The sequence below is a fragment of the Trichomycterus rosablanca genome, chromosome 10, assembly GCF_030014385.1.
Source record: "Trichomycterus rosablanca isolate fTriRos1 chromosome 10, fTriRos1.hap1, whole genome shotgun sequence".
Taxonomy (NCBI): domain Eukaryota; kingdom Metazoa; phylum Chordata; class Actinopteri; order Siluriformes; family Trichomycteridae; genus Trichomycterus; species Trichomycterus rosablanca.
In genome coordinates this window covers 2,881,222-2,902,496 of record NC_085997.1, presented here as the reverse complement: position 1 = coordinate 2,902,496, position 21,275 = coordinate 2,881,222, and the positions used below count along the sequence as shown (strand labels likewise).

The following is a 21,275-nucleotide window of genomic DNA, read 5'->3' as shown; positions in this document are numbered from 1 at the left end:
TAAAAAAACCAAGACTTCATTGACATACATGTTATGTACCAATGTACATAAACATCTGACTGCAACTGTATTTCTAATGATGTTTACAGTAGTTGAAGTTGTTTAAATATGTAAAATGTTTTGGAATTGGTTTGGTCTTTGATAGACTGGCGACCTGTCCAGGGTGTCCATTTGTGCCCACTGCGACCCTGAATCGGATAAAGCGGTGGTAAAACAGACAATGAATGAATTGGTTTGGTCTGTAATATTCGTTGGTAAAAATGATTCTTCTTTTTGCATTATTTGAGTCTTAGCTGCACACTTATCCATTTAAATATCAGATAAATTATAAGTGGCTTACATTTAGCGCAAAAGTAGAAGCATGATTGCACAACATTGCAAGCCTGACACTGAATTTCCTTGTTATAAATTTCTATAGAGAAACATTGATGCAACTTAACATTTATTATAAAAGTTCTTACATGTCACAAATACCAAAATCCTCATTATTCTGTATTGGAGACTTAAGTGGTGTAAGAATCTTTTAACTTCACACACAAATTAAGAAGCATTACAACAGTTTACTGGCTGTAGGCTTTATTTGATCATCAATACATCATACAGTGTAAAAAACTGCATGTGTGAACGATGTGAGCCATTTAAAAACAAGACAACTTAAATAAAATGGTTCAATTCTCTTTTTAACTCCATTTAGAATTTGTTTAGCAGTACTTCAGAAAACCATTGTGACTTAACACCGTCCACCACTGCATCAAGAAATGCAACCTGAAACTATATTACACAAAGAGAAAATCATTTATCTAGTTATCATTTATCATTTGTCTAGTTTAAACGAACGTCTTAATCAAGAGAGATCAATGAGGACATGATAAAAACAATACTGGAGCACAGAAAATGCAAAAGCTTAAATTTCTAATAGTTTCCAGGCTATAAATCATGTGTGTTTGTGTGTTTAGACATCACTTTCCCCATAGAGAGCTGAAGCAAAAGCACAGTAGTCCAGGGCCCCCGAAACTGAGTCGGGCCCGTGGTACAGAGGCATCCTCATAATGCAGTAGTCGGACTGCTCAGGAGGCAGCTCACGTCTCAGCTCTTCTATCAGGATGTAAGGCTGCACACACAGACGAAAACAAATCTTAGATTTTAGAAGAAAAACTTTAGGTCCAGTGATGGTAAAGTGTGCTGTTATGTCAGTCCAGCCAGATATGTGTGTATGCAAAATTAGGCAAATGTGACAAATCCTTGGCAATACCTGCAGGACTCACAGATTAGTTCAATCGTTGTAAAGTAGTAAATAATACAGAGTAAAGATCACAAACATTCATTCATTTATTCTGTGGAAAAACTGGACTGGACTGTGCCAGCAAGGAACTGGTTATGAGGCTTAATAAGGCACAGAGACTGCTGAATAAAGGAACTGGCACCGTCATTCATCTGTGGCATTTTGGTTTTTATAATTTCTAGTTCAAAAGGAGAAGTTTTAACCAAATAAACACCAGGTTTTACCAAGGTCAGCAGATTAAAACACAATAGAAAAATCAAGGCAAAATTCTTCACAGCATTTCACAATCATAATCATACCTTATCACCCGCCAGGATTCTGAAGGAGGCAGCAACTTGTTCAGCAGTGTCAGTCTCGGTGGTTTCTCGGGTCATAAAGTCCACGAAGGCCTGCAGGGTCACAGTCCCTTTTCCATTCGGATCAACCATCGACATGATCCGTTCAAACTCGGCCTCACCCTGTGGTTGTACAGAGAGGTGTTCCATTAAATATAGATGGATGGATGGACAGAATAGATGGATGGATGGATGGATGGATGGATGGATGGATGGATGGATGGATGGATGGATGGATGGATGGATGGATGGATGGATGGATGGATGGATAGATAGATAGATAGATAGATAGATAGATAGATAGATAGATAGATAGATAGATAGATAGATAGATAGATAGATAGATAGATAGATAGATAGATAGATAGATAGATAGGCATTCTTATTTGAAAGTAGAGCTAATTAAACTGTTATAATGCCTGTTATACTCTCTGTATTTCCTTGGCCACTCCCGTTAGGAAATTATTGATTTGGCACAGTTTTTACGCCGGATGCCCTTCCTGACACGACCCTCCCTATTTTTGGGACCGGCACTACAATGCACTGGTTTATGCATCCTAGCGACCAGGTACCTATAGGACAATTCAGTGTCTTCAATTAACCTGGCGGCATGTTTTTGGACTGTGGGAGGAAACCGGAGCACCCGGAGGAAACCCATGCAGACACGGGGAGAACATGCAAACTCCGCACAGAAATGACCCGGACCGCTCCACCTGGGGATCGAACCCAGGACCTTCTTGCTGTGATGCGACAGTGCTACCCACTTAGCACTTAGTGTTTGCATGAGATTCTCATATGTGAAATAAACCAGATACCGATGATCTCACTTGTTCTGGACTATCTTACTGTGCTGTGTTCAGGTCCCAGAGTTCTGTGCACTTAAAGTTTGTCATTGTGTTTTAGACTGACTGACTCACAGTGCTCAGACTGAGTAAAAAGGTTTTGACGATGTTTCTCATGATTGATGAATCTTCCCGATTTTCTGATTAGTTTTTGATGAGTGAATGTACTGTTCCTTGTTTTTACCAGAGCGTAACCCATGGAGATGAGACACGCTCGAAATTCATCAGTATCCATACCTCCTTTCTTCTTCTGTAAAAATAAAAAAAAGAATAGAAAAGTGTATGAAACAGTACACACACATGAAAGGTACGGCGGTACAGAAAAAGGTACAGAAATAAATTGGCACTTATGAAGCGGGTTCAAAGTAAAGACAAGTGGTGAACTAAAGAAAAAGAGGGAAGAGATTTAAAGTGGCTCATAATATACTAATAAATAAGTAGCAAATTAAAGCCCCGGTTCTAAAAACCTTGTATTGTGTTTGTTCATGGTGCAGCATCAATGTCTGGGTTGTGAAGTGATTCTTTTATCTACAGTACATGTCTTCATAATGAGGTGATGATATTGCTGTCGCTATATTGACAGCCTTTTATTAAACCAACCAGGTGGTAAGTAGTAAAACCAATTGGATGTGATTTGTGTCTTGATGCCGTTACCTTATTAAAGTGGTTAAAAGAGGACTGGAAGTCGCTGAGCTGCTTCTGGCTGATGCCTTTGGAGTCACGGGTCAGGATCTGGGTCTCGATCTCGTTAATGGTGCGAGCTACAGTGGTCAGGAGGTGCTCCCATCCAACACGGACATGCTGAAATTACAACCAAGAAAAAACATTCAAAATTAAAACTAATCATGAGTGAATGTGTCATGTTTCTCCTATAGTATTCTAGGTGGATGCTATACTCTTTTAGGTGGATGCTATACTCTTCTAGGTGGATGCTATAGTATTCCAGGTGGTTGGTACAGAGTTGTTAGGTGGCTGGTATATTGTTCCAAGTGGTCAGCAAAGTGCTGCTAGGGTGTTACTGGGCAGTTGCCCTGGTATTTCACCTGAATGCTGTGGTGTATCTAGATTTTTTCAGGTGGTTTAAAGGGTGTTGATAAGTGTTTGCTATTTTTATTTGCTATTATCATTTTTATGATACCATCGTAAGGTCGAGCAGAATGTTTTTACAAGATAAGTTGACCCAGAGAGAAAACACAGTGTCTGAAGTATGGGGGGAAATCTAGCTTAAACCGGTTCCAACTAGTATTGGGGGTCCTGGGAAGAAGTGGACTGTCTGTATAAACATCATGTGCTATTGTGACTCTTGGTTCGATGCCCTATCTTTATTGAAATATTATTTGTCTTATTTTATAAAGGTTTTCCACCACAATTCTAAATGACTGCTAGGGGGTTTCTGCATGGGTGCAAGTTGGTGACCATAGTATTGGAGGTGTGTAAGCACGGTACCTCCATGGAGTACTGGGTGTGTTTATTATCGAATATGAGCGACTCCTGGATGAACTGGTGATCTGCCTCCAGCTTGTCGATGTTGGGCTTGTAGTTGATGATCAAGGTCTCGTACTGCTTCAGCTGATTCATTTGATCCTCCAGAGAACCGCCTGCATCGGCCGTGCAGCGAGCGAGCTCCTACAACACACACACACACACACACAGGAACTAAACCCTCAGCCACACACAGACAGCGTGAGCTGGTAACCAGTATGTTTGTGGTCGGTGTTGCACCTCCATGCGTGTTTGTATCCAGGGTCCGATCAAGTTGGCCTGAGCTGCAAACTGCCTCCTGAGACGTTCGTTCACCTGCTGCCTGGAAAACTCCTCCTGTAGTGCGCTAGATCTCTGAGCAACCAGCTTTTTCACCTACACACACACACACACACACACACTCACATTATTCATTATTACTGGAGCTGAAAAATGCTATAATTATGCCTTAGATTTAAGTTATTGTAGTATTCTAAGCACTTTTCTACAAAGCGTCTCAAGCTTGACACATACACACCTTCTCCCACTTGAAGCTGATCTCAGGTGGCGTGATGGTGCAGTACATGTTGGTAAAGTTGGCGGTGATGCTGTAGCTCTGGGTGATTTTCTGCACCTCGTTGAAGATGCTGAGGATGGCCTGCCTCTCCGCGTCAGCCTCGGGTAGTGTTGCTTTAAACTGGTCGTGGCCTGAGATCAGACTCTGTGTAAAACACGTACACGTGCGTCAAATATCACAGCTATGAGTTCTGAAGCTTTTCAGAATGTACATACGTGTAATACGTAATACACGCTATATACACGGTTCCTAAATGTCACTGTACCCCTTTGTACACTTTAATGGGTCTTTGATCATTGTAACAGCTCTTATAGATGTGTTATAAATGCCATTTAATGTTGTAGCATGACCTCCAAGTTCTTCATTAGTGAATATGATCATCCGTAGTTTACATTACATTACATTTACATTTTCAGCACTTACACTTACAGTACTGTTACAGTATACAATCTAAGCAATTAAGTGTTAAGGGCCTTGCTTAAGGGCCCAACAGTGGCCACTTGGCAGTGGTGGGGCTTGAACCAGCAACCTTTTGATAACTAGTCCAGCCACTAAGCTGCAACTGTCCTGTTAGCAGTTGTTGTGAATAATCACAAAGAATATCCTAATACTGTTGCCCCCTATTCAATGTAGTGAGCTTCTATGTGCAATAATTCATTATGATACATGATATTTAACTGCACACATTAAAAAGTACATGGAACAGTGGTCTCTTCACTCAGGTCAACCTGATACCATACGCTAAGAGTTAAAAAAAAAAAAGCGTAAATGTTTAAATTTGGCTGGAAGGTCAGATGTAATCCAAGAGCCACCAAAAACATGGGTGTCAATTACAGTCCAGATGGACAAAAAAAAAACACGCTGCTTAAAAATCAGCAACTGAAGCTCAACTGATCACACAGACAAAGAAAAGCGGCACAAAGCAAGAACATGTATAATTGAATTGATTTAACAGATGCATATACACTCACTAAGCAATTTATTAGGTACACCTGTCTGGTACATAGTTTAACTGTATCACTGTATAAGTTACACCTACAATACAAATGTACTTTGTGGGTATACAATAACTAGTTGGATGGATGGATGGATGGATGGATGGATGGATGGATAGATAGATACGTAGATAGATAGATAGATAGATAGATAGATAGATAGATAGATAGATAGATAGATAGATAGATAGATAGATAGATAGATAGATAGATAGATAGATAGATAGATAGATAGATAGATAGATAGATAGATAGATAGATAGATAGATAGATAAAAATATGAATCCAACAGCATCCTGTGATCGGAGTGCTAACAGGGTTTGTGTTCCTAATAAAGAGGCTAGTAAGTTTAAACACTGTTTAATAATCCCAACAACACTGCTGTGCATAATGCACTTATACCAGAACAACACACACTACCATGTCAATACCATGTTAGTGTCATTGCGGTGCTGAGCATTGTGCACCACATATCATGACCTGGTCTGTCAGGGTCAGATAGGAGTCTTGTTTGACTAATAGAGCCCAAGCTTGGCTACAGTCAGTACTTGTATACCCACAAGGCACTTCTGATTCGTGATCTCACGAAAGCCCTGAACCTAGTATCACTGGTCTGATAATGATCAGAGAACGTGGGTGGGTGTAGGTGCGGGTACGTTTATACCTCGATCTCCTCCACGCTGTGCACTATAAACATGTCCTGTAGGTCCTCCATGGCTCCCTCCATCCAGTTATTGAAGGGTGCGCATCTCTTTGCGAACTCCAGGAAGAGCTGGTCGATTGTCTCCAGCAGCTTCTCTGTTCTCTTTTATAGACACACACATAGTTTAATGAGGAAGAAACTAATCTGAGGGTGAACTGGTCATTACTTATATAATATAATGTAATTATTTATACTAGTGGCAATAAGTTAAAATAGCTGGAATCTGGAGTCATGTGATCACAGCTAAAGAATCGTAAGACTGGGATTATTATTATGGTGAACTGGGATGGCTTGTTTGCTAATATGAATGACTCCTATTGGTCAACCGTGTGCTCGAGTGGCGTGGTGGTAGATCCCAGGGTTCGAATCCCCAGCATTGCTATGGGTCAGTTGGTGTCTACACTGATCTTTTAATTTCAAAGGCTGATCTGAGCCTTCTGAGTCTTTTATACGGTATATGTATTTATGTATGTATGTGTGCACATGTGTGTATATGTGTAAGGGAGGGTTGTGTGTATGTATTTATATATGTATGTATATACTGTATGTACATGTGTGAGACGGGAGAGGGTGTTTTGTGTGTGTGTGTGGATGTGAAGAGGGTTGTGTGTGTGTGTGTGTGTGTGTGTGTTTTATTTATGTAAGCATGTATATATGCACATGTGTGTAGATGTGAGGAAGGGGGTTGTGTGCATGTGTATGAGTGTGTGGATGTATTTATGTATGTATGTATATATGTACATGTGTGTATAGGTGTGGAGGGGGTTGTGTGTGTGTGTGTATGTACTTATATATGTATGTATATATGTACATGTGTGTGCGTGTATGTGTGTGTGTGTCTGTGTGTGTGTGTGTGGAGGGGGTCGTGTGTTACCTCCAGCGCCTCTCTGCGTTTCTGAGTCAGAGTTCCCAGCTGGTCCCACTGATCACAGATCTTCTGACAGTGCTCATTAATGCTCACCGCTTCATGGTAATCCAGCTCACTGCACACACACACACACACACACACACACGCTATAAAATGTCCTTAATCAATAATTAGGAAGGGAACTTACTTATTTTAACCATATAGTAAGTATAAGATCAGTTTATGAAATATTAAAGCTGTTCTATGTATCAGCTCAGTGATATACAGTACAGAATGTATGTTGCTACATGTTTCTGATATTTTGTCCACCTTGTGTACATAAATATACTGTAAAAGATCTCAGATGAAAGGAGCCATGGTCGATGTCCTGCTGTTCCAGCTAGCAGCCGCAGTCATGGTCAGGCTGACCCTTACTCGAACTGACCTGATAATTGTGCGTGTGATAAGCTCTGACTTATAGCACAGTAACCCAGTTACTGACACACTGATCACCTCATGGTCAAAGTCCAGTAACCCCCACTGTGTCAGGAACTACCTGGAACTACCTGGAACTGGTGTTAACATCCAGGGAGGAGTGAGACGTTCTCTCTCTGCAGTGCAGGTTGGATAACTATAACTAAGTTATAATTATTATTGTGAACATATTGAGTCGTTATCAGTCGTCTTTTTAATGAATCACTCAGGTTGGTGGATGGTGGAGTGGTGGGTACTGATGTCCTCAGTGTAACAGGATGATTGCCTTCGTCAAACTGACCCACTGGAGTCCTAAGCGGACTACAAATCTCAGGAGCTCCAGCCAGCTACAGCTAAATCCAGGACTTTTTAACCAAGCCCAATGCCCCATTCAGTGCCCAGTCATCATCTAAGCTCAACCAGTAAGCTAGATGGTCAGTGCTGTGTTCCTTATATCTATATGTAGACGCCCGATCGACAGATAGCAACGATAAGGATTCAGAGTCTGGATCCCAATGGTAGCGGGCTAGCATAATTTACTGCTGTGATCACATGCCAGTACATTGGTGGATCGAGTAGCTGCTGTTCTAGTTACAGTCGCAGTTCCACCTAGCGCTCACTCCCCCTAGTTTCAGATAGAGCATTCAGTGAGTCATTCGAGCAGAGTCGATTCCCTGAGTCATTTGCGCCATTTGATTCTTGACTCCTTTTTTTAAGCTTTACAGTGAATAAGAGGGTAAAACACTAATGACATTAATGCACTTTCAGGTTACTTAGGTGACCCCAGACCCTTTTCAAGTAGAACACATACGGGTTCTCGGACTACACCCAAGCTAAAAATCAAAGTAAACCAAGGGGCCTTAAAATTTACCTTAAAGTTCTGTCAGAAATTGATTTAATAGTGTGGTGTTTCTCTGAGGAGAACGAGTCCTGCTCTCTTTCACTTCATTTAATCGTTTTTAAATGATTCTAATCCTTCTAAGAGGATCTGTTAAGTATTTCTGAGAGTTTTACCTTGCCAAATTTCTCTAGTTTGATTATTAGCGATTGAAACCAGAACTGAACTACACTACAGGGTCAGAAGTATTGGGACACCTCTTTTAATTTGTGAATTCACATATTTCAACCTGCACAACAGGTTGCTAACAGGTGTAATAAATCACTTATATAAAGGACATTATGTGCTTCCAAGTTTGCAGCTACATTTTAGGGAAGGCCCTTTTCTGTTCCAGCATGACTGTGCACAAATCAAACTCCATAAAGACATGAAGAAAAACTCATACACAGAGCCCTGACACACACACACACACACACACACACACACACACACACTTGTACACGCACTGTTGGACTGACCTCAGAATTCGTCAGCGATTCAGTGCACTTGAGTCCGAACAAACGGAACCTCAAGAAGAACAACATGCCCCTGTATATGTGTTACAGTCACACACATTCCTCATCTGAACACAGTGACCTGAACTAAACACACACACCAAAACACATGGAAGGGCAACAATGGGCACAAACTTTACTGCAGTCCAGACAAAGACACTGCTTTTGCAATGTGATAGAAGGTCATACGTTTTGTACCTTGGTTTTGATGATGCACTTTTGTCATTGTAACAAAAACAACAGAACAAAACATGAATAGACACAAAATGTTGTCAACCCCAAATAAGACGCCTTCACTTAGCCTTGTAAACAAGGTCATCCACAGACAGCAGTGACATTTTTGGACTTAGTAACCCTGAGAGTAAGTGCTCGTACTTCAGTTCCTGAGCGATGGCGGCGATTTGCTCCACTCGGTCCTGATGTGCAGCAAGGTCGCTCTCGAACGCCTCGTGCTTCCTGAGCAGTGCTCGAACCTCAAACAGAGAGGCTGTCTCATAGTCCTTCAGGGACAGGACTCTGTCCTTATCTACAACACACACACACACACACACACACACATTATAGCATCAATATAAACAAACTAACAGTACAATTGATTAAAAGGCAACAAAGCTGTATTATTTATTTATTATTTATACTTAGGGTCAATTTAAGGCACCCAATCCTTGTAATAGACACTTACACGGATCTGTAAAGAACATGCCAAACTCATAACAGACCAGAGGCAAGGTGGAAATCTTACTTCCCACCACCCTGGTGCTATCTGACACCCTTAAAACCTGAGCACCGCTCTGTCATTTACATTTACTTGCTTTTATCCAAAGTAACTTACAGTACTGTAGCAGTATACTGTCTTAGCAATCAAGGGCCCAACAGTGACAAAGTGGCAGTTGTGGGATTTAAACCAGCGACCTTTCGATTACTAGTCTAGTACTTTAACCTGTAGGCTACATTTTTCACAAAGCATCTTACACTTATGACAATTAGAGCAACCGCGGGTTGAGGATCTTGCTCAGGGACCCAACTTGGTGGTGGTGGTGGTGCTTGAACCGGCACCCTTCTGATTACAAGTCCAAAACCTTAACTGCTGAGCTACCACATATAATATATGTATTATATAATATTAACAGATATGTTTCATTAAACATCTGGATTTAGGCAGTTTATCCCAGTCATGTCAGATCATCTTAATTAGAATCACAATCAGGCTTTATTGACCAAATACGCTCACACATACACGGAATTTGTCTTAAATTACAATACCCTACAGTACAAAAAGACTTATTTCTATCACACACACACACACACACATACACACACACACACACACACACACACACACACAGTCATCAGCAATTCCTGGGAACGTCACATGTGCGTCGGTCTGAATTATTTTTAAAGTGCCGAGTGCCACAGTTGAAATATTGCAGTGGCAGAATAAATTAGAGAAGATAAGTCAAATACTAGAAGATGGAGCATCTCTGTGATCATATATATTAGGATAAATAAGATGTGCAGGCCAAAACGTGTCAGAAGGACCAGGGGATGAGATGTTATGTGTGGTTGTTGAGAGAAGGGAACAGCATGCAGTGTTAAATGTGCATATTAATACAGACTCCTACCTTTCGCCCAGGCCTGGTGGGTGGAGGCCTTCTGCTTAAATTTATCAGCAAGATGTTCAACACGCTCCAGACGGAGGAGTTCAGTCAGCAGCCATTCCTCATAACCCTTTTCCGCCTGCCCGAGACCCTGCCATGCACTTGCAATGTCCTGTGCAGACAGATCGTATTTGGTTGCTTTGGATAAGAGTATCTGCTAAATGCCTTATACATGTGATACATGTTATGCTCAACAACCATGGGCACCTCTAAGCAACTGACTGGGGATATGAAAATAAAGCTATTTGATGTCTACAAAGCATTAGAGGTGCTAAATTAAATATGTCCACACAGCTGTATGTATAAGCCCTACCGACACCAGCTTCCCCTCGGAGGGCATGAACGCGGGTCTGTTGCTGATGCGCAGTTTGGTCTGCAGGGTGTTGAAGTTAATCTCCAGCTGGCACTTCTCCTGCACTTTGGGTGGCTTGTGGACGCGCCGATAGTCCCGGAAATCCTCCAGTTTCTTCCTGGTGGCCTGGAGGCTGGTCTCGGTGGAACGGTTCTCCAGCCATGGGGTGGTAGTTTGGATCCATTCCAGCAGCTGGGGAGAAGGGAGATGCAGGGAATGAAGAGACGTTTTTGGCCATTCTTTGTAAAATATCAGGATGAGAGCCTCACCTCGCTGGCCAGTTTCTCGTAGTCTTCCATGAGCTTCTCGTTGTCCTGGTTGACACCCAGAACTTTACAGATTCTGTTAGCAGCAGTTTCAGCCTTAAAAAGATACAACAGCGATACAAGGGTCACTGTATATGTCTGCGGACCAAGTCATACACACTACACTGTCAAAAGTATGTGGACACCTAATCAGGAGATTGTTAGAAACCCCATTCCAAACTTTTGCCATTAATATAAAGTTTGATGCCTTAACAGCCTCCACTCTTGTGAAAGAGCTTTCATTTCAAAGATTTGTCTGTGAGAATAAGTCAAAATAACTTAATCTGCTAGCACACCAGCACAGAGATTCAAAGCTCCCGGGTTCGATTCTTGGCTCTGCTACTGGTCGGCTGGGCGCCCTCCAGCAGGCACAATTAGCCTTCAGCCTGCTTATTGGTTATCAACTCTGTATAAGGACCTTGGTGGCCCAGGGCGCCTGTACAGAAAGTGGAGGAGTGCAGAGATCGGGGCGTGCCTCTCCAAATGTGAAGTCGACCTCACACGCAAATCCACCAAGGTATGATTGGTGGACTGCACACACGTTGGAGGGAGTGTGTGTCAGGCGAATATACTACACCCTACTACACTGCCAGGGTCACCAGCAGTGGATTGGCTACACTAAACTGGGAGACAAAGGGAGTAAAATGCATAAATAAATACAAAATACAAAAACATTACATCTGGACAATAAGGGCTGTCTCACACAAAATAAAAAAAAATCTCCAAGGTGTATACTGGGGCTACTAAAGTTTTTCTACGCTAAACTGTCAATTCGTCCTGACTCGTAGACCTGTGTCATACTGACACAGAACCTTCCCCAAACTGATGCCATATAACTGATTTAATATATCTGTTAGGACGAGTGTGTAAAGTAGATAAGGGCTGTATGATATCAGTAAGTGTGTTTAGGTCAGGTAGGTGACACTGAGGTACCTGCTCGGCTCCAGCGAACGCATGGTAGAAGCAGGACACGTAGGTCATGATGGCTCTATCGTCAGGTTTGGGGGTGTTGATGATGTCTGAAAACAGAGGAGGACATAAGAATGGGAAAGAAAAAGTCCCTTAAACTCTTAAACCTCAATTGTTCCAGTGCACCCTTCTCACAACTGTAAGCTGTTTTGGAAAAGCCTGGATTGTAAACGTCTCTTTCACACGACAGGCTCTGAACTCATGATGATACAGTAGATAATGAGAGAAAGCTTGCTTGACTGTGCACAGTGTCACTCCTGTTCAAGGCAGTCCTGTTTTCTGGTGATTTTAACCACCCAGATAAATTCCCCCAGAGCATGAGGGACAGTTTGGGTTTTATTTCAAATCGACCGCTGTTCCATGTTCCGAACTATCCCTATTTATGTAGGAACTGAGAAGCCACCAGCTTCGACATTATAGAATTTCTACACCACCAAATGAATAAACTAATTTGCTGTTGAATGGTAGAATTACGCTATTCACTTCTGCAGTTAGACACTATAAGGAATTAGACACGGTGCTGTTAACAGTGACTCTCACTGAAACGGTCAGATTATGGAGTGCCAATCAGCTGGTGAGTTCAGGCATGCACAAATCAGTAAACCATATAGAGGGGTCTCTAATGGGGGTCTGATAAAAGAACGTACGAGTGCCAATTTACCACATTTACCATTTACCATTTATCACACTGATTGCAGAGGTGAGTCTGACTGAACTGACAAAGAAACGTCCAACGGTGGACAAATCGATAGCGCCCGATGAGAGGACTTTTATTATTATTATTATTATTATTATTATTATTCGCCCATTTACAGGAGACCAGTCACAGGTCTGCATAAAGATGAACTCATAATAGGCTTTTATTGTTCAATGTTTTTCTTAGATTGCACGTTGGTTCAAGTGCAGCGAAGAACGTGAATAAAGGTTCATTGTACTGGAATACGTGCTGAGAGTTTAGCACTGGGATAAAAGTAATCATTTAAAAAAATCTACCAAAAGTTGGGATATTCCACTAGCACATCAGTGTCAAGATTCTGAACTCCTCGGTTCGAAACTCGGCAATGCCACCGGTCGGCTGGTCGCCATCTAGCGGGCATAATTGGCAGTGCCTGCAGCAGACACGTTTCTGCTAGGGCGGGATGACCGGACTATGTGGGTGGGGATTTGCAGATAGAGAGGAGCCTGTGCAGGGTTCCGTTAAAGGCTGCGTGTGGGTCGGAGGAGGCGTGAGCAGCAATACACCTACCTCGACTGCAATCAGGGATCCCCCAGCAGCGGAAGACAAACTGACTACACTAAATTGGGGAGAAAATGGGAGAAAAATGCATAAATAAAATAGAAAAAAAAGTTGGGACAAGGGAAATGTGTGATGGGGGAAATGTGAGAGTCGATGCAAACCCATCTGAGATGAACCGACACAAAATCAACCCTTTAAAATGGTTTTGGAAATCACAGTCATTGTTCTCTTTGGTCCACAGATAAAAATAAACATCCAGATTTTTTAAAAGCCCAAATCCAAATGTCAGTGTCTGTCTATGCAGAAGCAAGTTAATTTGTTTACCACTGTACCACTATGGGAGCCCATCAAAAGGTCAAGAGGTCACACAGTGCGCTTATGATAAATGATGCCACCTGTGTTATTATTTATTAATTTATTGTCTGTGTTACCACCGCTTTATCCTATTCAGCTTTACAGTGGGTACAATTCACACCCCAGACAGGTCGCCAGTCCAACACAAGGCAAACACACACACACACACACACACACACACACATTAATACCATGGGTAATTTAGTGGTCTAATGTACCTGACTGCAAGACTGGACTGTGGGAGGAAACCAGAGCTCCCATAGGAAAGCCATACAGAGACAGAAAGAACAACCTGGGATTTGACAGTGCTACCCACCGGGCCACCTTGCTACCCCCTTTGGTATTATTATTATTATTATTATTATTTATTTATTTATTAATTTATATGTCAGATAGATCAGCTAACGAATAGTTTGTCCATGAACAAAAGCAACAAAAGCTTTATTCTGGTCAGGGTTGCGGTGGGTCTGGTTCCACTAATAAACAGTAATAAACGGGACAGTGGTGGCCTAGTGGGTAGAGCTTTGGGCTATCAACTGAAAGGCTGAGAGTTCGAATCCAGGCTCTGCCATGTAGCCACTGTTGGGCCCTTGAGCAAGGCCCTTAACCCTCTCTGCTCCAGGGGTGCCGTACGATGACTGACCCTGCGCTCTGACCCCAACTTCCAAACAAGCTGTATACGTATATTCGACAAATAAAGGCATTCTAAACACTGGGCACGAGGACAGACGCCTGGACGGCTGGTAGAACTGCTGGAATTCGAACCCAGATCTAACTAGTGATAGACTAGCGTGAGATACCTTCCCAATCTGTCCCTAAGTACTGACCTTCTGGATCCAACATTTTGGGGATGTCCAGGTGCTTCTCTGCGATTTCCAAAGCCAGGTTGAGGTTTCCCAGAGGATCATCCTGCACATACATGAAAAGATCATGGACCAAAACATGAGGTGGTCATGTGACTTCTTCTATTCTTCCTTCAGGTGTAATAAAATAATGATGGTTTTGATGAGGGGGGCACGTTTAGGTGTTTTAAGTGGGAGGTATCAGCTGGATGTAAAAGTACTGACAATTAATGAGCACACACACACACGCACACACACACACACACACAATCTCTATCTTTATCCTGACAAACTCCAAGCGGGTGGGGTCATATGTCTTTTACTTAGTGGCTTAGTGGCTTCTGCCATGCCACGCTGCCATGAAGGCCTGGTTCTACCATCCATTGGGTTCTTTCTTACCTCCCTCACCAAGGCCTTTCTGGATCTGGATGTCCAGTTTGGTATCACCAGCCCTGGTCTATGCTTTACCAAAATCTGACCCCAGTAATCTATGAACAGTTCCTTGGACGGTCTTTGATGGCTTAAAGGCGCTGCTACATCACGACTATGTCTCATGACTATGTACACAGAACAGAACAAGACCTATAAACCCTGAAATGACTGTTGGTAATGATCAGATCAGTATAATGACTATGAGGAGATTTTGATCCTGAGCTGATGGGTTTGTTTGATCATGAAGCATGGAGAAGATTGATCAGACCTTCTTGAGTTTGGAGTAGTCGATCAGGTCGGGTCTGTGTCTGTGTATGAGGGCGCAGAAGGCCAGGCCGTCCTTCCAGCTTCATCCACAGCGCCAGGGGAGAAAAATACGTCACGTTAGGTACAGTTCATTAACCTCTCCAGCACAGCAATGAACATCAAATGTACTGATGCAGTTACGGTCAGAAGTTTACATACAATTATTTTAGGACATATACCTTTATGTGAAAAAGTTAGGACACCCCATGAGAACCTTTGTCTTTTTGAACCTCTTTAAACACATGAACATTTGAGCTTCATTTGAACAGTATTGAGAGATGAGCTTATATCATTAAACAAATAAAACTGAGCAAGGTCTCAACCCTGTCTGCTCAAGGTGCGCCAGACACTGGCTCTAGTGTTTTAGGTGGTACTAGATCTCATGCAACCCTGACCATAATAAGCCTCCGATGGAAACAGCCAACGTAAAGGGTTTGTAGGTTGCATCAGCAGAGGGAACAGTGGGCGTAGGCGAAAGCTCCTTGTCAGGGTCAGACACCTCCTTAGGTGTTAGGTGCCCTAAAGAACATACTGCAGAACATACAAGCAATCTGTCACAATGGCACAGCGGCCTATTACGCCAGTCCATCACAATGAAGAGTGTCAGCGATGCTCTGCAGAGATAATTGGCCGTGTCTGCGGGAGGGAGGGTTGGATAATGAGTTCAGCTGCCTGGTCAAGGTGCCAGAATAAGACGTAGAAGATCACACAGGGGGTATATGATGCATTGTAGATAGTACAGCTGTCTGGGAGGATCCAACCATGTCTGGTTTGATGAAGCAACATACAGTGGTAGATTAATAATGCTAGTAAAGATCGTACCTGCAGTGGAAGTTTTGGACGTTGACGTTTCGGTACGGAGCCGACTTTCTCTGGCACCACAGCAGCAGACCTTCTTTAGCCGAGGTTTCTGTATCAAAATCAGAGCTATTAACTAACATAATCATAAAACTGATACAGTACACCTGACAGACGCTTGTATTCAAAGCAGCTTCAAATTTAGACATCACAGAATGGAGGAATGTTCAACATATGCACGTGTTCACATACTTTTGGACATATTATATATATATCAGCACGGTTCCACTAAACCAAACAGTGACCCGTGTCTACTGAGCATATATTGCACGTATGCTGCGTTTTCACCTTCCACTGAGATGTCCTGGATGGCGAAGCGAAGGATGATGGTCCAGATCATTCCCAGAGTCATCTTTACGTTGCCATCGACGATCTCTACAACATATCAAATCACACATTATATTTACTTCTAATATTTATTCTAATATAAGATTGCATAAAAAACTATGCATATAAGCACATCAGTGCATCTAAACACCTCTAAAAGAACTAAATAAAACGGTAAGCCAATTTCTAAAACAGTCACTTTTAAGACATATTGTATTTTTCGTTATTCCATTTATGGGGTGGCACGGTGGCTAAGTGGGTAGCACTGTCGCCTCACAGCAAGAAGGTCCTGGGTTCAATCTCCAGGCGGGACGGTCCGGGCCCTTTCTGTGCAGAGTTTGCATGTTCTCCCCGTGTCTGTGTGGGTTTCCCCCAGGAACTCCCACAGTCCAAAAACATGCGGTCAGGTTAATTGGAGACGCTGAATTGCCCTATAGGTGAATGGGTGTGTGTATGTATTTGTGTCTGCCCTGCTATGCACTGGCGCCCCAGCCAAGGTGTTACTGTGTGCCTTGCGCCCACTGAAAAGCTGGGATAGGCTCCAGAGTGAACTGTGATTACCTTCTGCTCCGATGGATACCAGTTTGACTCCTTTACTGGTGATGTACTCCAGCGCTTTATTTACGTTGGCTATCTTGTGGAATCTCATCTTTCCTCTGTCGGGTTTTGGTAGCCGTTCACCTAAACACAAATGCAATTTTTGTCCTTCCAGTAGGTGTTTTTCCTCATAGTTACTGTAGCATTAAATCCTGTTTACACTATTACACTATATTTTACACTATAGCAACAGGTAACCTAGGAAACAAATTATATATTTATTTATGCATCATTACAATTCACATTAATGAACATTAATACTTTGGTCGAACTGTAATGGTATGGACAGCATCAGGTAAAAACCATTAGGTTTTTTAGGTATGGGGTGTTTGCATGGACGTATAACAGCCTAAATTAATATATAACTTAGCAGGAGGGCATGATTTACAATATCATGCCCTCCTGCAATGCCACTAACCGACAGCAGAGGGGCATGGAGGCACAGACAGCTGACAGAGCAGGTTTCTTTAATGTGCAGTCTCTGCACCTCATTAAGCTCATTCATTTGCTTTATATTTTTTGCATGTTAGTTCTTATAAAATATAAAATATAAAAATCATGAAGTAAGTACCAGAGATGACCTCCAGGAGGAGCATCAGCTTGAGTCCGTTTCGGAAATCCTCCTCTATGTTGTCGATCTGAGTCCCGGCTTTACGCAGGTGAGAGTTACACCACGCGGTGAACGTCTGGTAACAAAACAACAAAGAGAAACAAAATCAGATCACAAAAATTTACACACACACACACACACACACACACACACATACACACACACACACACACACTATCACGATACACTATCATGATACACTCCAACCAGCACCACACTTACTACCATCATATTAAAATGTTTAGTACTTCTTATCTTCAATATTAACAATATTACTTTTCACAGTTTCTTTAGGGTCGTGGTAGGTCTGGTTTCACCGGAGAACATCCTGGACACTCACAGGGCATTGGCCAAAGACATTTATGCCAATTATGTCTGTGTACATGCCTGGTCGGCCGATAGCTCAGCTGAAATATGATCCCTGAATATACCACCACCTCAGCGCCCTTATTAGTATAATAATCATTTTAATATAATTTTAATATTTCAATAATGCTAGTTGTGCATTAATTATTAGATTTGAGTGTGTGAACTCAGAGAAACATTTGTTCCTTCACGTTGTACCCGTCCTAATAAATCCCCCCCTCCCCCATGCTGATATTTCTCCTGGGCTTGGCACACTTGACATGAATGCCATGTGGCAAACAGTGCCCGTCAATCAAGTTTAAGATGAACCTCCTTCTGTTGTATTCAAATGTCCCTATGCATCGTTTGAGGTCACAAAAGCACCGAATACACAGAGCTAAACAGAGGTAAACAGACCGACCCTGTCGCAATCCTGACCAGGATAAAGTGCTGGGCAGAAATATGTGGACGCCTGATCGTCACGTGCTTGTTAAACATCTCATCTGGTTGTGGGATGGTTTGTATAGGCATAGGGTAGAGTTGGATGACAGGTCCAGTCAGTTTGGCTGAACTCCTGTACCCTTGTTGCCTTTATTCTGAGTGGTTAAGGGTTAAGGGCCTTGCTCAGGGGTCCAACAGCAGCTTGAACCAGTGACCTTTGAATTACTAATCCAGCACTTTAACCACTAGGCTACAACTGCAATCCATGATTAGCTTAAAATTTGGTTTATACAAGTAAAATCCAGTTTAAAAAAAATAAATGACATTATATCTATCTATTTATATTTAAAGCCAGTTTTTAATGTGTGTTTTCTTGAATGTCTCGCTGATTAACAGTTTCAGGAGGCATGACTGTGGCATGAAACCAGACATCAGACACGTCCAGCCCTGGCGGACGAATCGTCCGAACCACATCGGTTAGATCTCTTGCCGAGCGTGTCCTTCGATAGTCAGACTAGATTAAACCGCAGGCAACCTGATTGTTTTTTGATTGATTCTCCCTTTATTCCCTTGTATATAGTACCTAGGTCCTAGGTTTAAAACAAAGGTATGTGTAATGAAGGACGGCGTGTAAAATATGTCCGTGTTTTATGAGCGCCACGGTTAAAATTAGTTGTTGGCGTGTTTATTTTGATCTCATGTGTGTCCTCGTGCTCACTCACATTGTCAGGATGGCACAGAAAAAGCCAAACGCTAGTGCAATTTATTGTTGTAACATTGCTTAATTTTTATTTAAATATCCTGTTAAACACTTCACTTTACTTCTTTTACTTTCTAATAGGCATGAAGTAATAGTTAATATTAAAATTCTGATCTTACAGAGGTCCGCCGAGTCCATAAATTCAGCTTGTCACAGCCGAGTACTTATTTATTTTATTTATTTATTAGGATTTTAACGTCATGTTTTACACTTTGGTTACATTAATGACAGGACAGGTAGTTACTGCTTACACAAGATTCATCAGTTCATATTTTTAATGTCAAACACAGTCACAGACGATTTTTATCTTCAATTCACCTGACTGCACATCTATGTACTTGTGGGAGGCAGACACGGGGAGAACATGCTCCACACAGAACGGACCCAGACCACTCAACCTAAGAATCAAACCCAGCACCTTCTTGCAGTGAGGTGCTTACAGTGCTACCCACCGAGCCACCGTGCCGTTACAAATCAATTAAAGCGAGGAACGTACGTATTTTAAGTAAAATTTCCTTTCACATGGTGCTTGTGGTCGATTGTGCAAGACTGCCACTACTGAGATCTTGAGCTCTAGGGTTTGAATCTCAGCTGTGCTATTGACCGGCAGGGCGTGATTGGCTGTACTTGAAAGGAGATGATTGAATGGTTCCCTTATTGACATACAGACATACGGAAGATCACGCTATGCTCAGTGTGTACCTTCAGGAATAAAGAGAAACCTTATCTGTCCTTCCCTCCCTCAGACACTGTGCCTGTTGAATGATCCTGTTAATATTCAAGCTCTGAAACTCAAACTCAACACGGTTGATTCACGGAGATAGTGCATGACTCTCCGTACGCAATACTGCTCTCTGTGGGACAAGTAAAAAGAAGTGGTCGACGACTACACGTATGCCGGAGAAGGCTTGTGATAGTCTACGGCTCTCTTCTGTCAGCATGGGGGTCTGTATTGGCATAAAAAGTTACAATTGTAGGAACTAGATGACGTACAGATCTCTACATGGTCTAGGTCCAGTCTGTTTAGCCGGACTCCTGAACCCGTCTGATGGACTGACCGACTGAAGGTCACAAGTATTCAGTAGTGATTTTGTCCTTATACTTTATATACAGATAATTCTGCGGATTCTTTGAACCTTTTCATTATATTATGCACTGTAGAGGGTAAAAGGCTTAAAATTCCTGCAATCATTTGTTGAGAAATTTTGAGGCACTCGAACAGTTTAAGAACAGCATTTTAACCAATCAGATCAGGTGACCATGCAGTGTAATGGGCCTAAAAAAGGGAGTGTTGTGCACACGTCCAATCACACACGTTTACAGACACCCATGATTGACTATTGTCACCTCATCTACAAGGTATATACAGTTGATTTACATCTGTCCCATCCCATTTTACAGTCATTGTTGGGCATTATTATACTTATTATACAGAAAAAAGTCTGTACACAGAACCATGTAGACACGCTCACCTTACGTTGTTGTTTCTCCCACGCAGGGTCCAGGAGCAAGTCCCGGTCCCACTCGTCCTCCGGCAGCATGTACTCATCCTGCATGTACCCGTTATTATACTTCACCTCCGTCTGGTTCATCATCATCATCCTGCTCTGCTCACACTGTACAGGATTTAAGAAGGATCTGATAAATAATCTGTATGGGGGGTCCTGCTGCTGTGTGTCTTTGTGCCCTTTTACACAATGCAGTGGGCACTTACTGACCACCTTGGTTCTCGGATGACCAGTGAAACTTGAGAGCGAGAGCCGGCACACTGAGGGGACACAAATAATCCTGGCTGGGGTCCCGCCGTGTTGACATGTCAAGGTGCCCAACATTTGTCCTGGCACCTCTGGTGCACACCTGAATGTCTGAAAGTGGGTAAGAGGGGAAATGGTTCGATTACAGATTGATGTCAGAGGGGGCACGGAGCCGCAGATGACTGACTGGTCACCCTGCATCTCATTGAGCTTTAATTCG

The 21,275-nt window shown here is 42.4% G+C and overlaps 1 protein-coding gene across 2 annotated transcripts; it reads right to left on the bottom strand.

Moving 5' to 3' along the window:
• Window positions 1-568: 568 nt before the first annotated feature.
• On the bottom strand, window positions 569-20,969 carry LOC134321162 (alpha-actinin-2-like). Of its 2 annotated transcripts, XM_063002750.1 has the most exons (21): window positions 20,774-20,969; window positions 17,717-17,831; window positions 17,110-17,229; window positions 16,510-16,596; window positions 16,186-16,273; window positions 15,326-15,404; window positions 14,611-14,692; window positions 12,157-12,242; window positions 11,188-11,280; window positions 10,880-11,110; window positions 10,531-10,678; window positions 9,284-9,434; window positions 7,070-7,178; window positions 6,157-6,297; window positions 4,459-4,641; window positions 4,182-4,316; window positions 3,906-4,085; window positions 3,114-3,260; window positions 2,644-2,709; window positions 1,582-1,740; window positions 569-1,111 (listed from the first exon to the last, which is right to left on the bottom strand). In XM_063002750.1, the coding sequence occupies exons 1-21, from the start codon at window positions 20,900-20,902 to the stop codon at window positions 953-955; spliced, it is 2,688 nt and encodes an 895-aa protein (XP_062858820.1). In that variant the 5' UTR covers window positions 20,903-20,969; the 3' UTR covers window positions 569-952. The 2 variants fall into 2 exon arrangements, with proteins under 2 accessions (XP_062858820.1, XP_062858821.1); XM_063002751.1 differs by lacking the exons at window positions 15,326-15,404; window positions 16,186-16,273; window positions 16,510-16,596; ... (1 more) ...; window positions 17,717-17,831; window positions 20,774-20,969 and adding an exon at window positions 15,025-15,228.
• Between the last annotated feature and the right edge of the window lie 306 nt (window positions 20,970-21,275).

Bases quoted from the DNA above. Each gene is read 5' to 3' on its own strand.
- LOC134321162 (XM_063002750.1), bottom strand. From the start codon at position 20,902: ATGATGATGATGAACCAGACGGAGGTGAAGTATAATAACGGGTACATG. The intron at 17,230-17,716 runs GTACTTACTTCA...ATTTGTGTTTAG, and splicing joins CCTCCTGGAGGTCATCTCTG to GTGAACGGCTACCAAAACCC. The intron at 3,261-3,905 runs GTACCGTGCTTA...TTGTAATTTCAG, and splicing joins ACACCCAGTACTCCATGGAG to CATGTCCGTGTTGGATGGGA.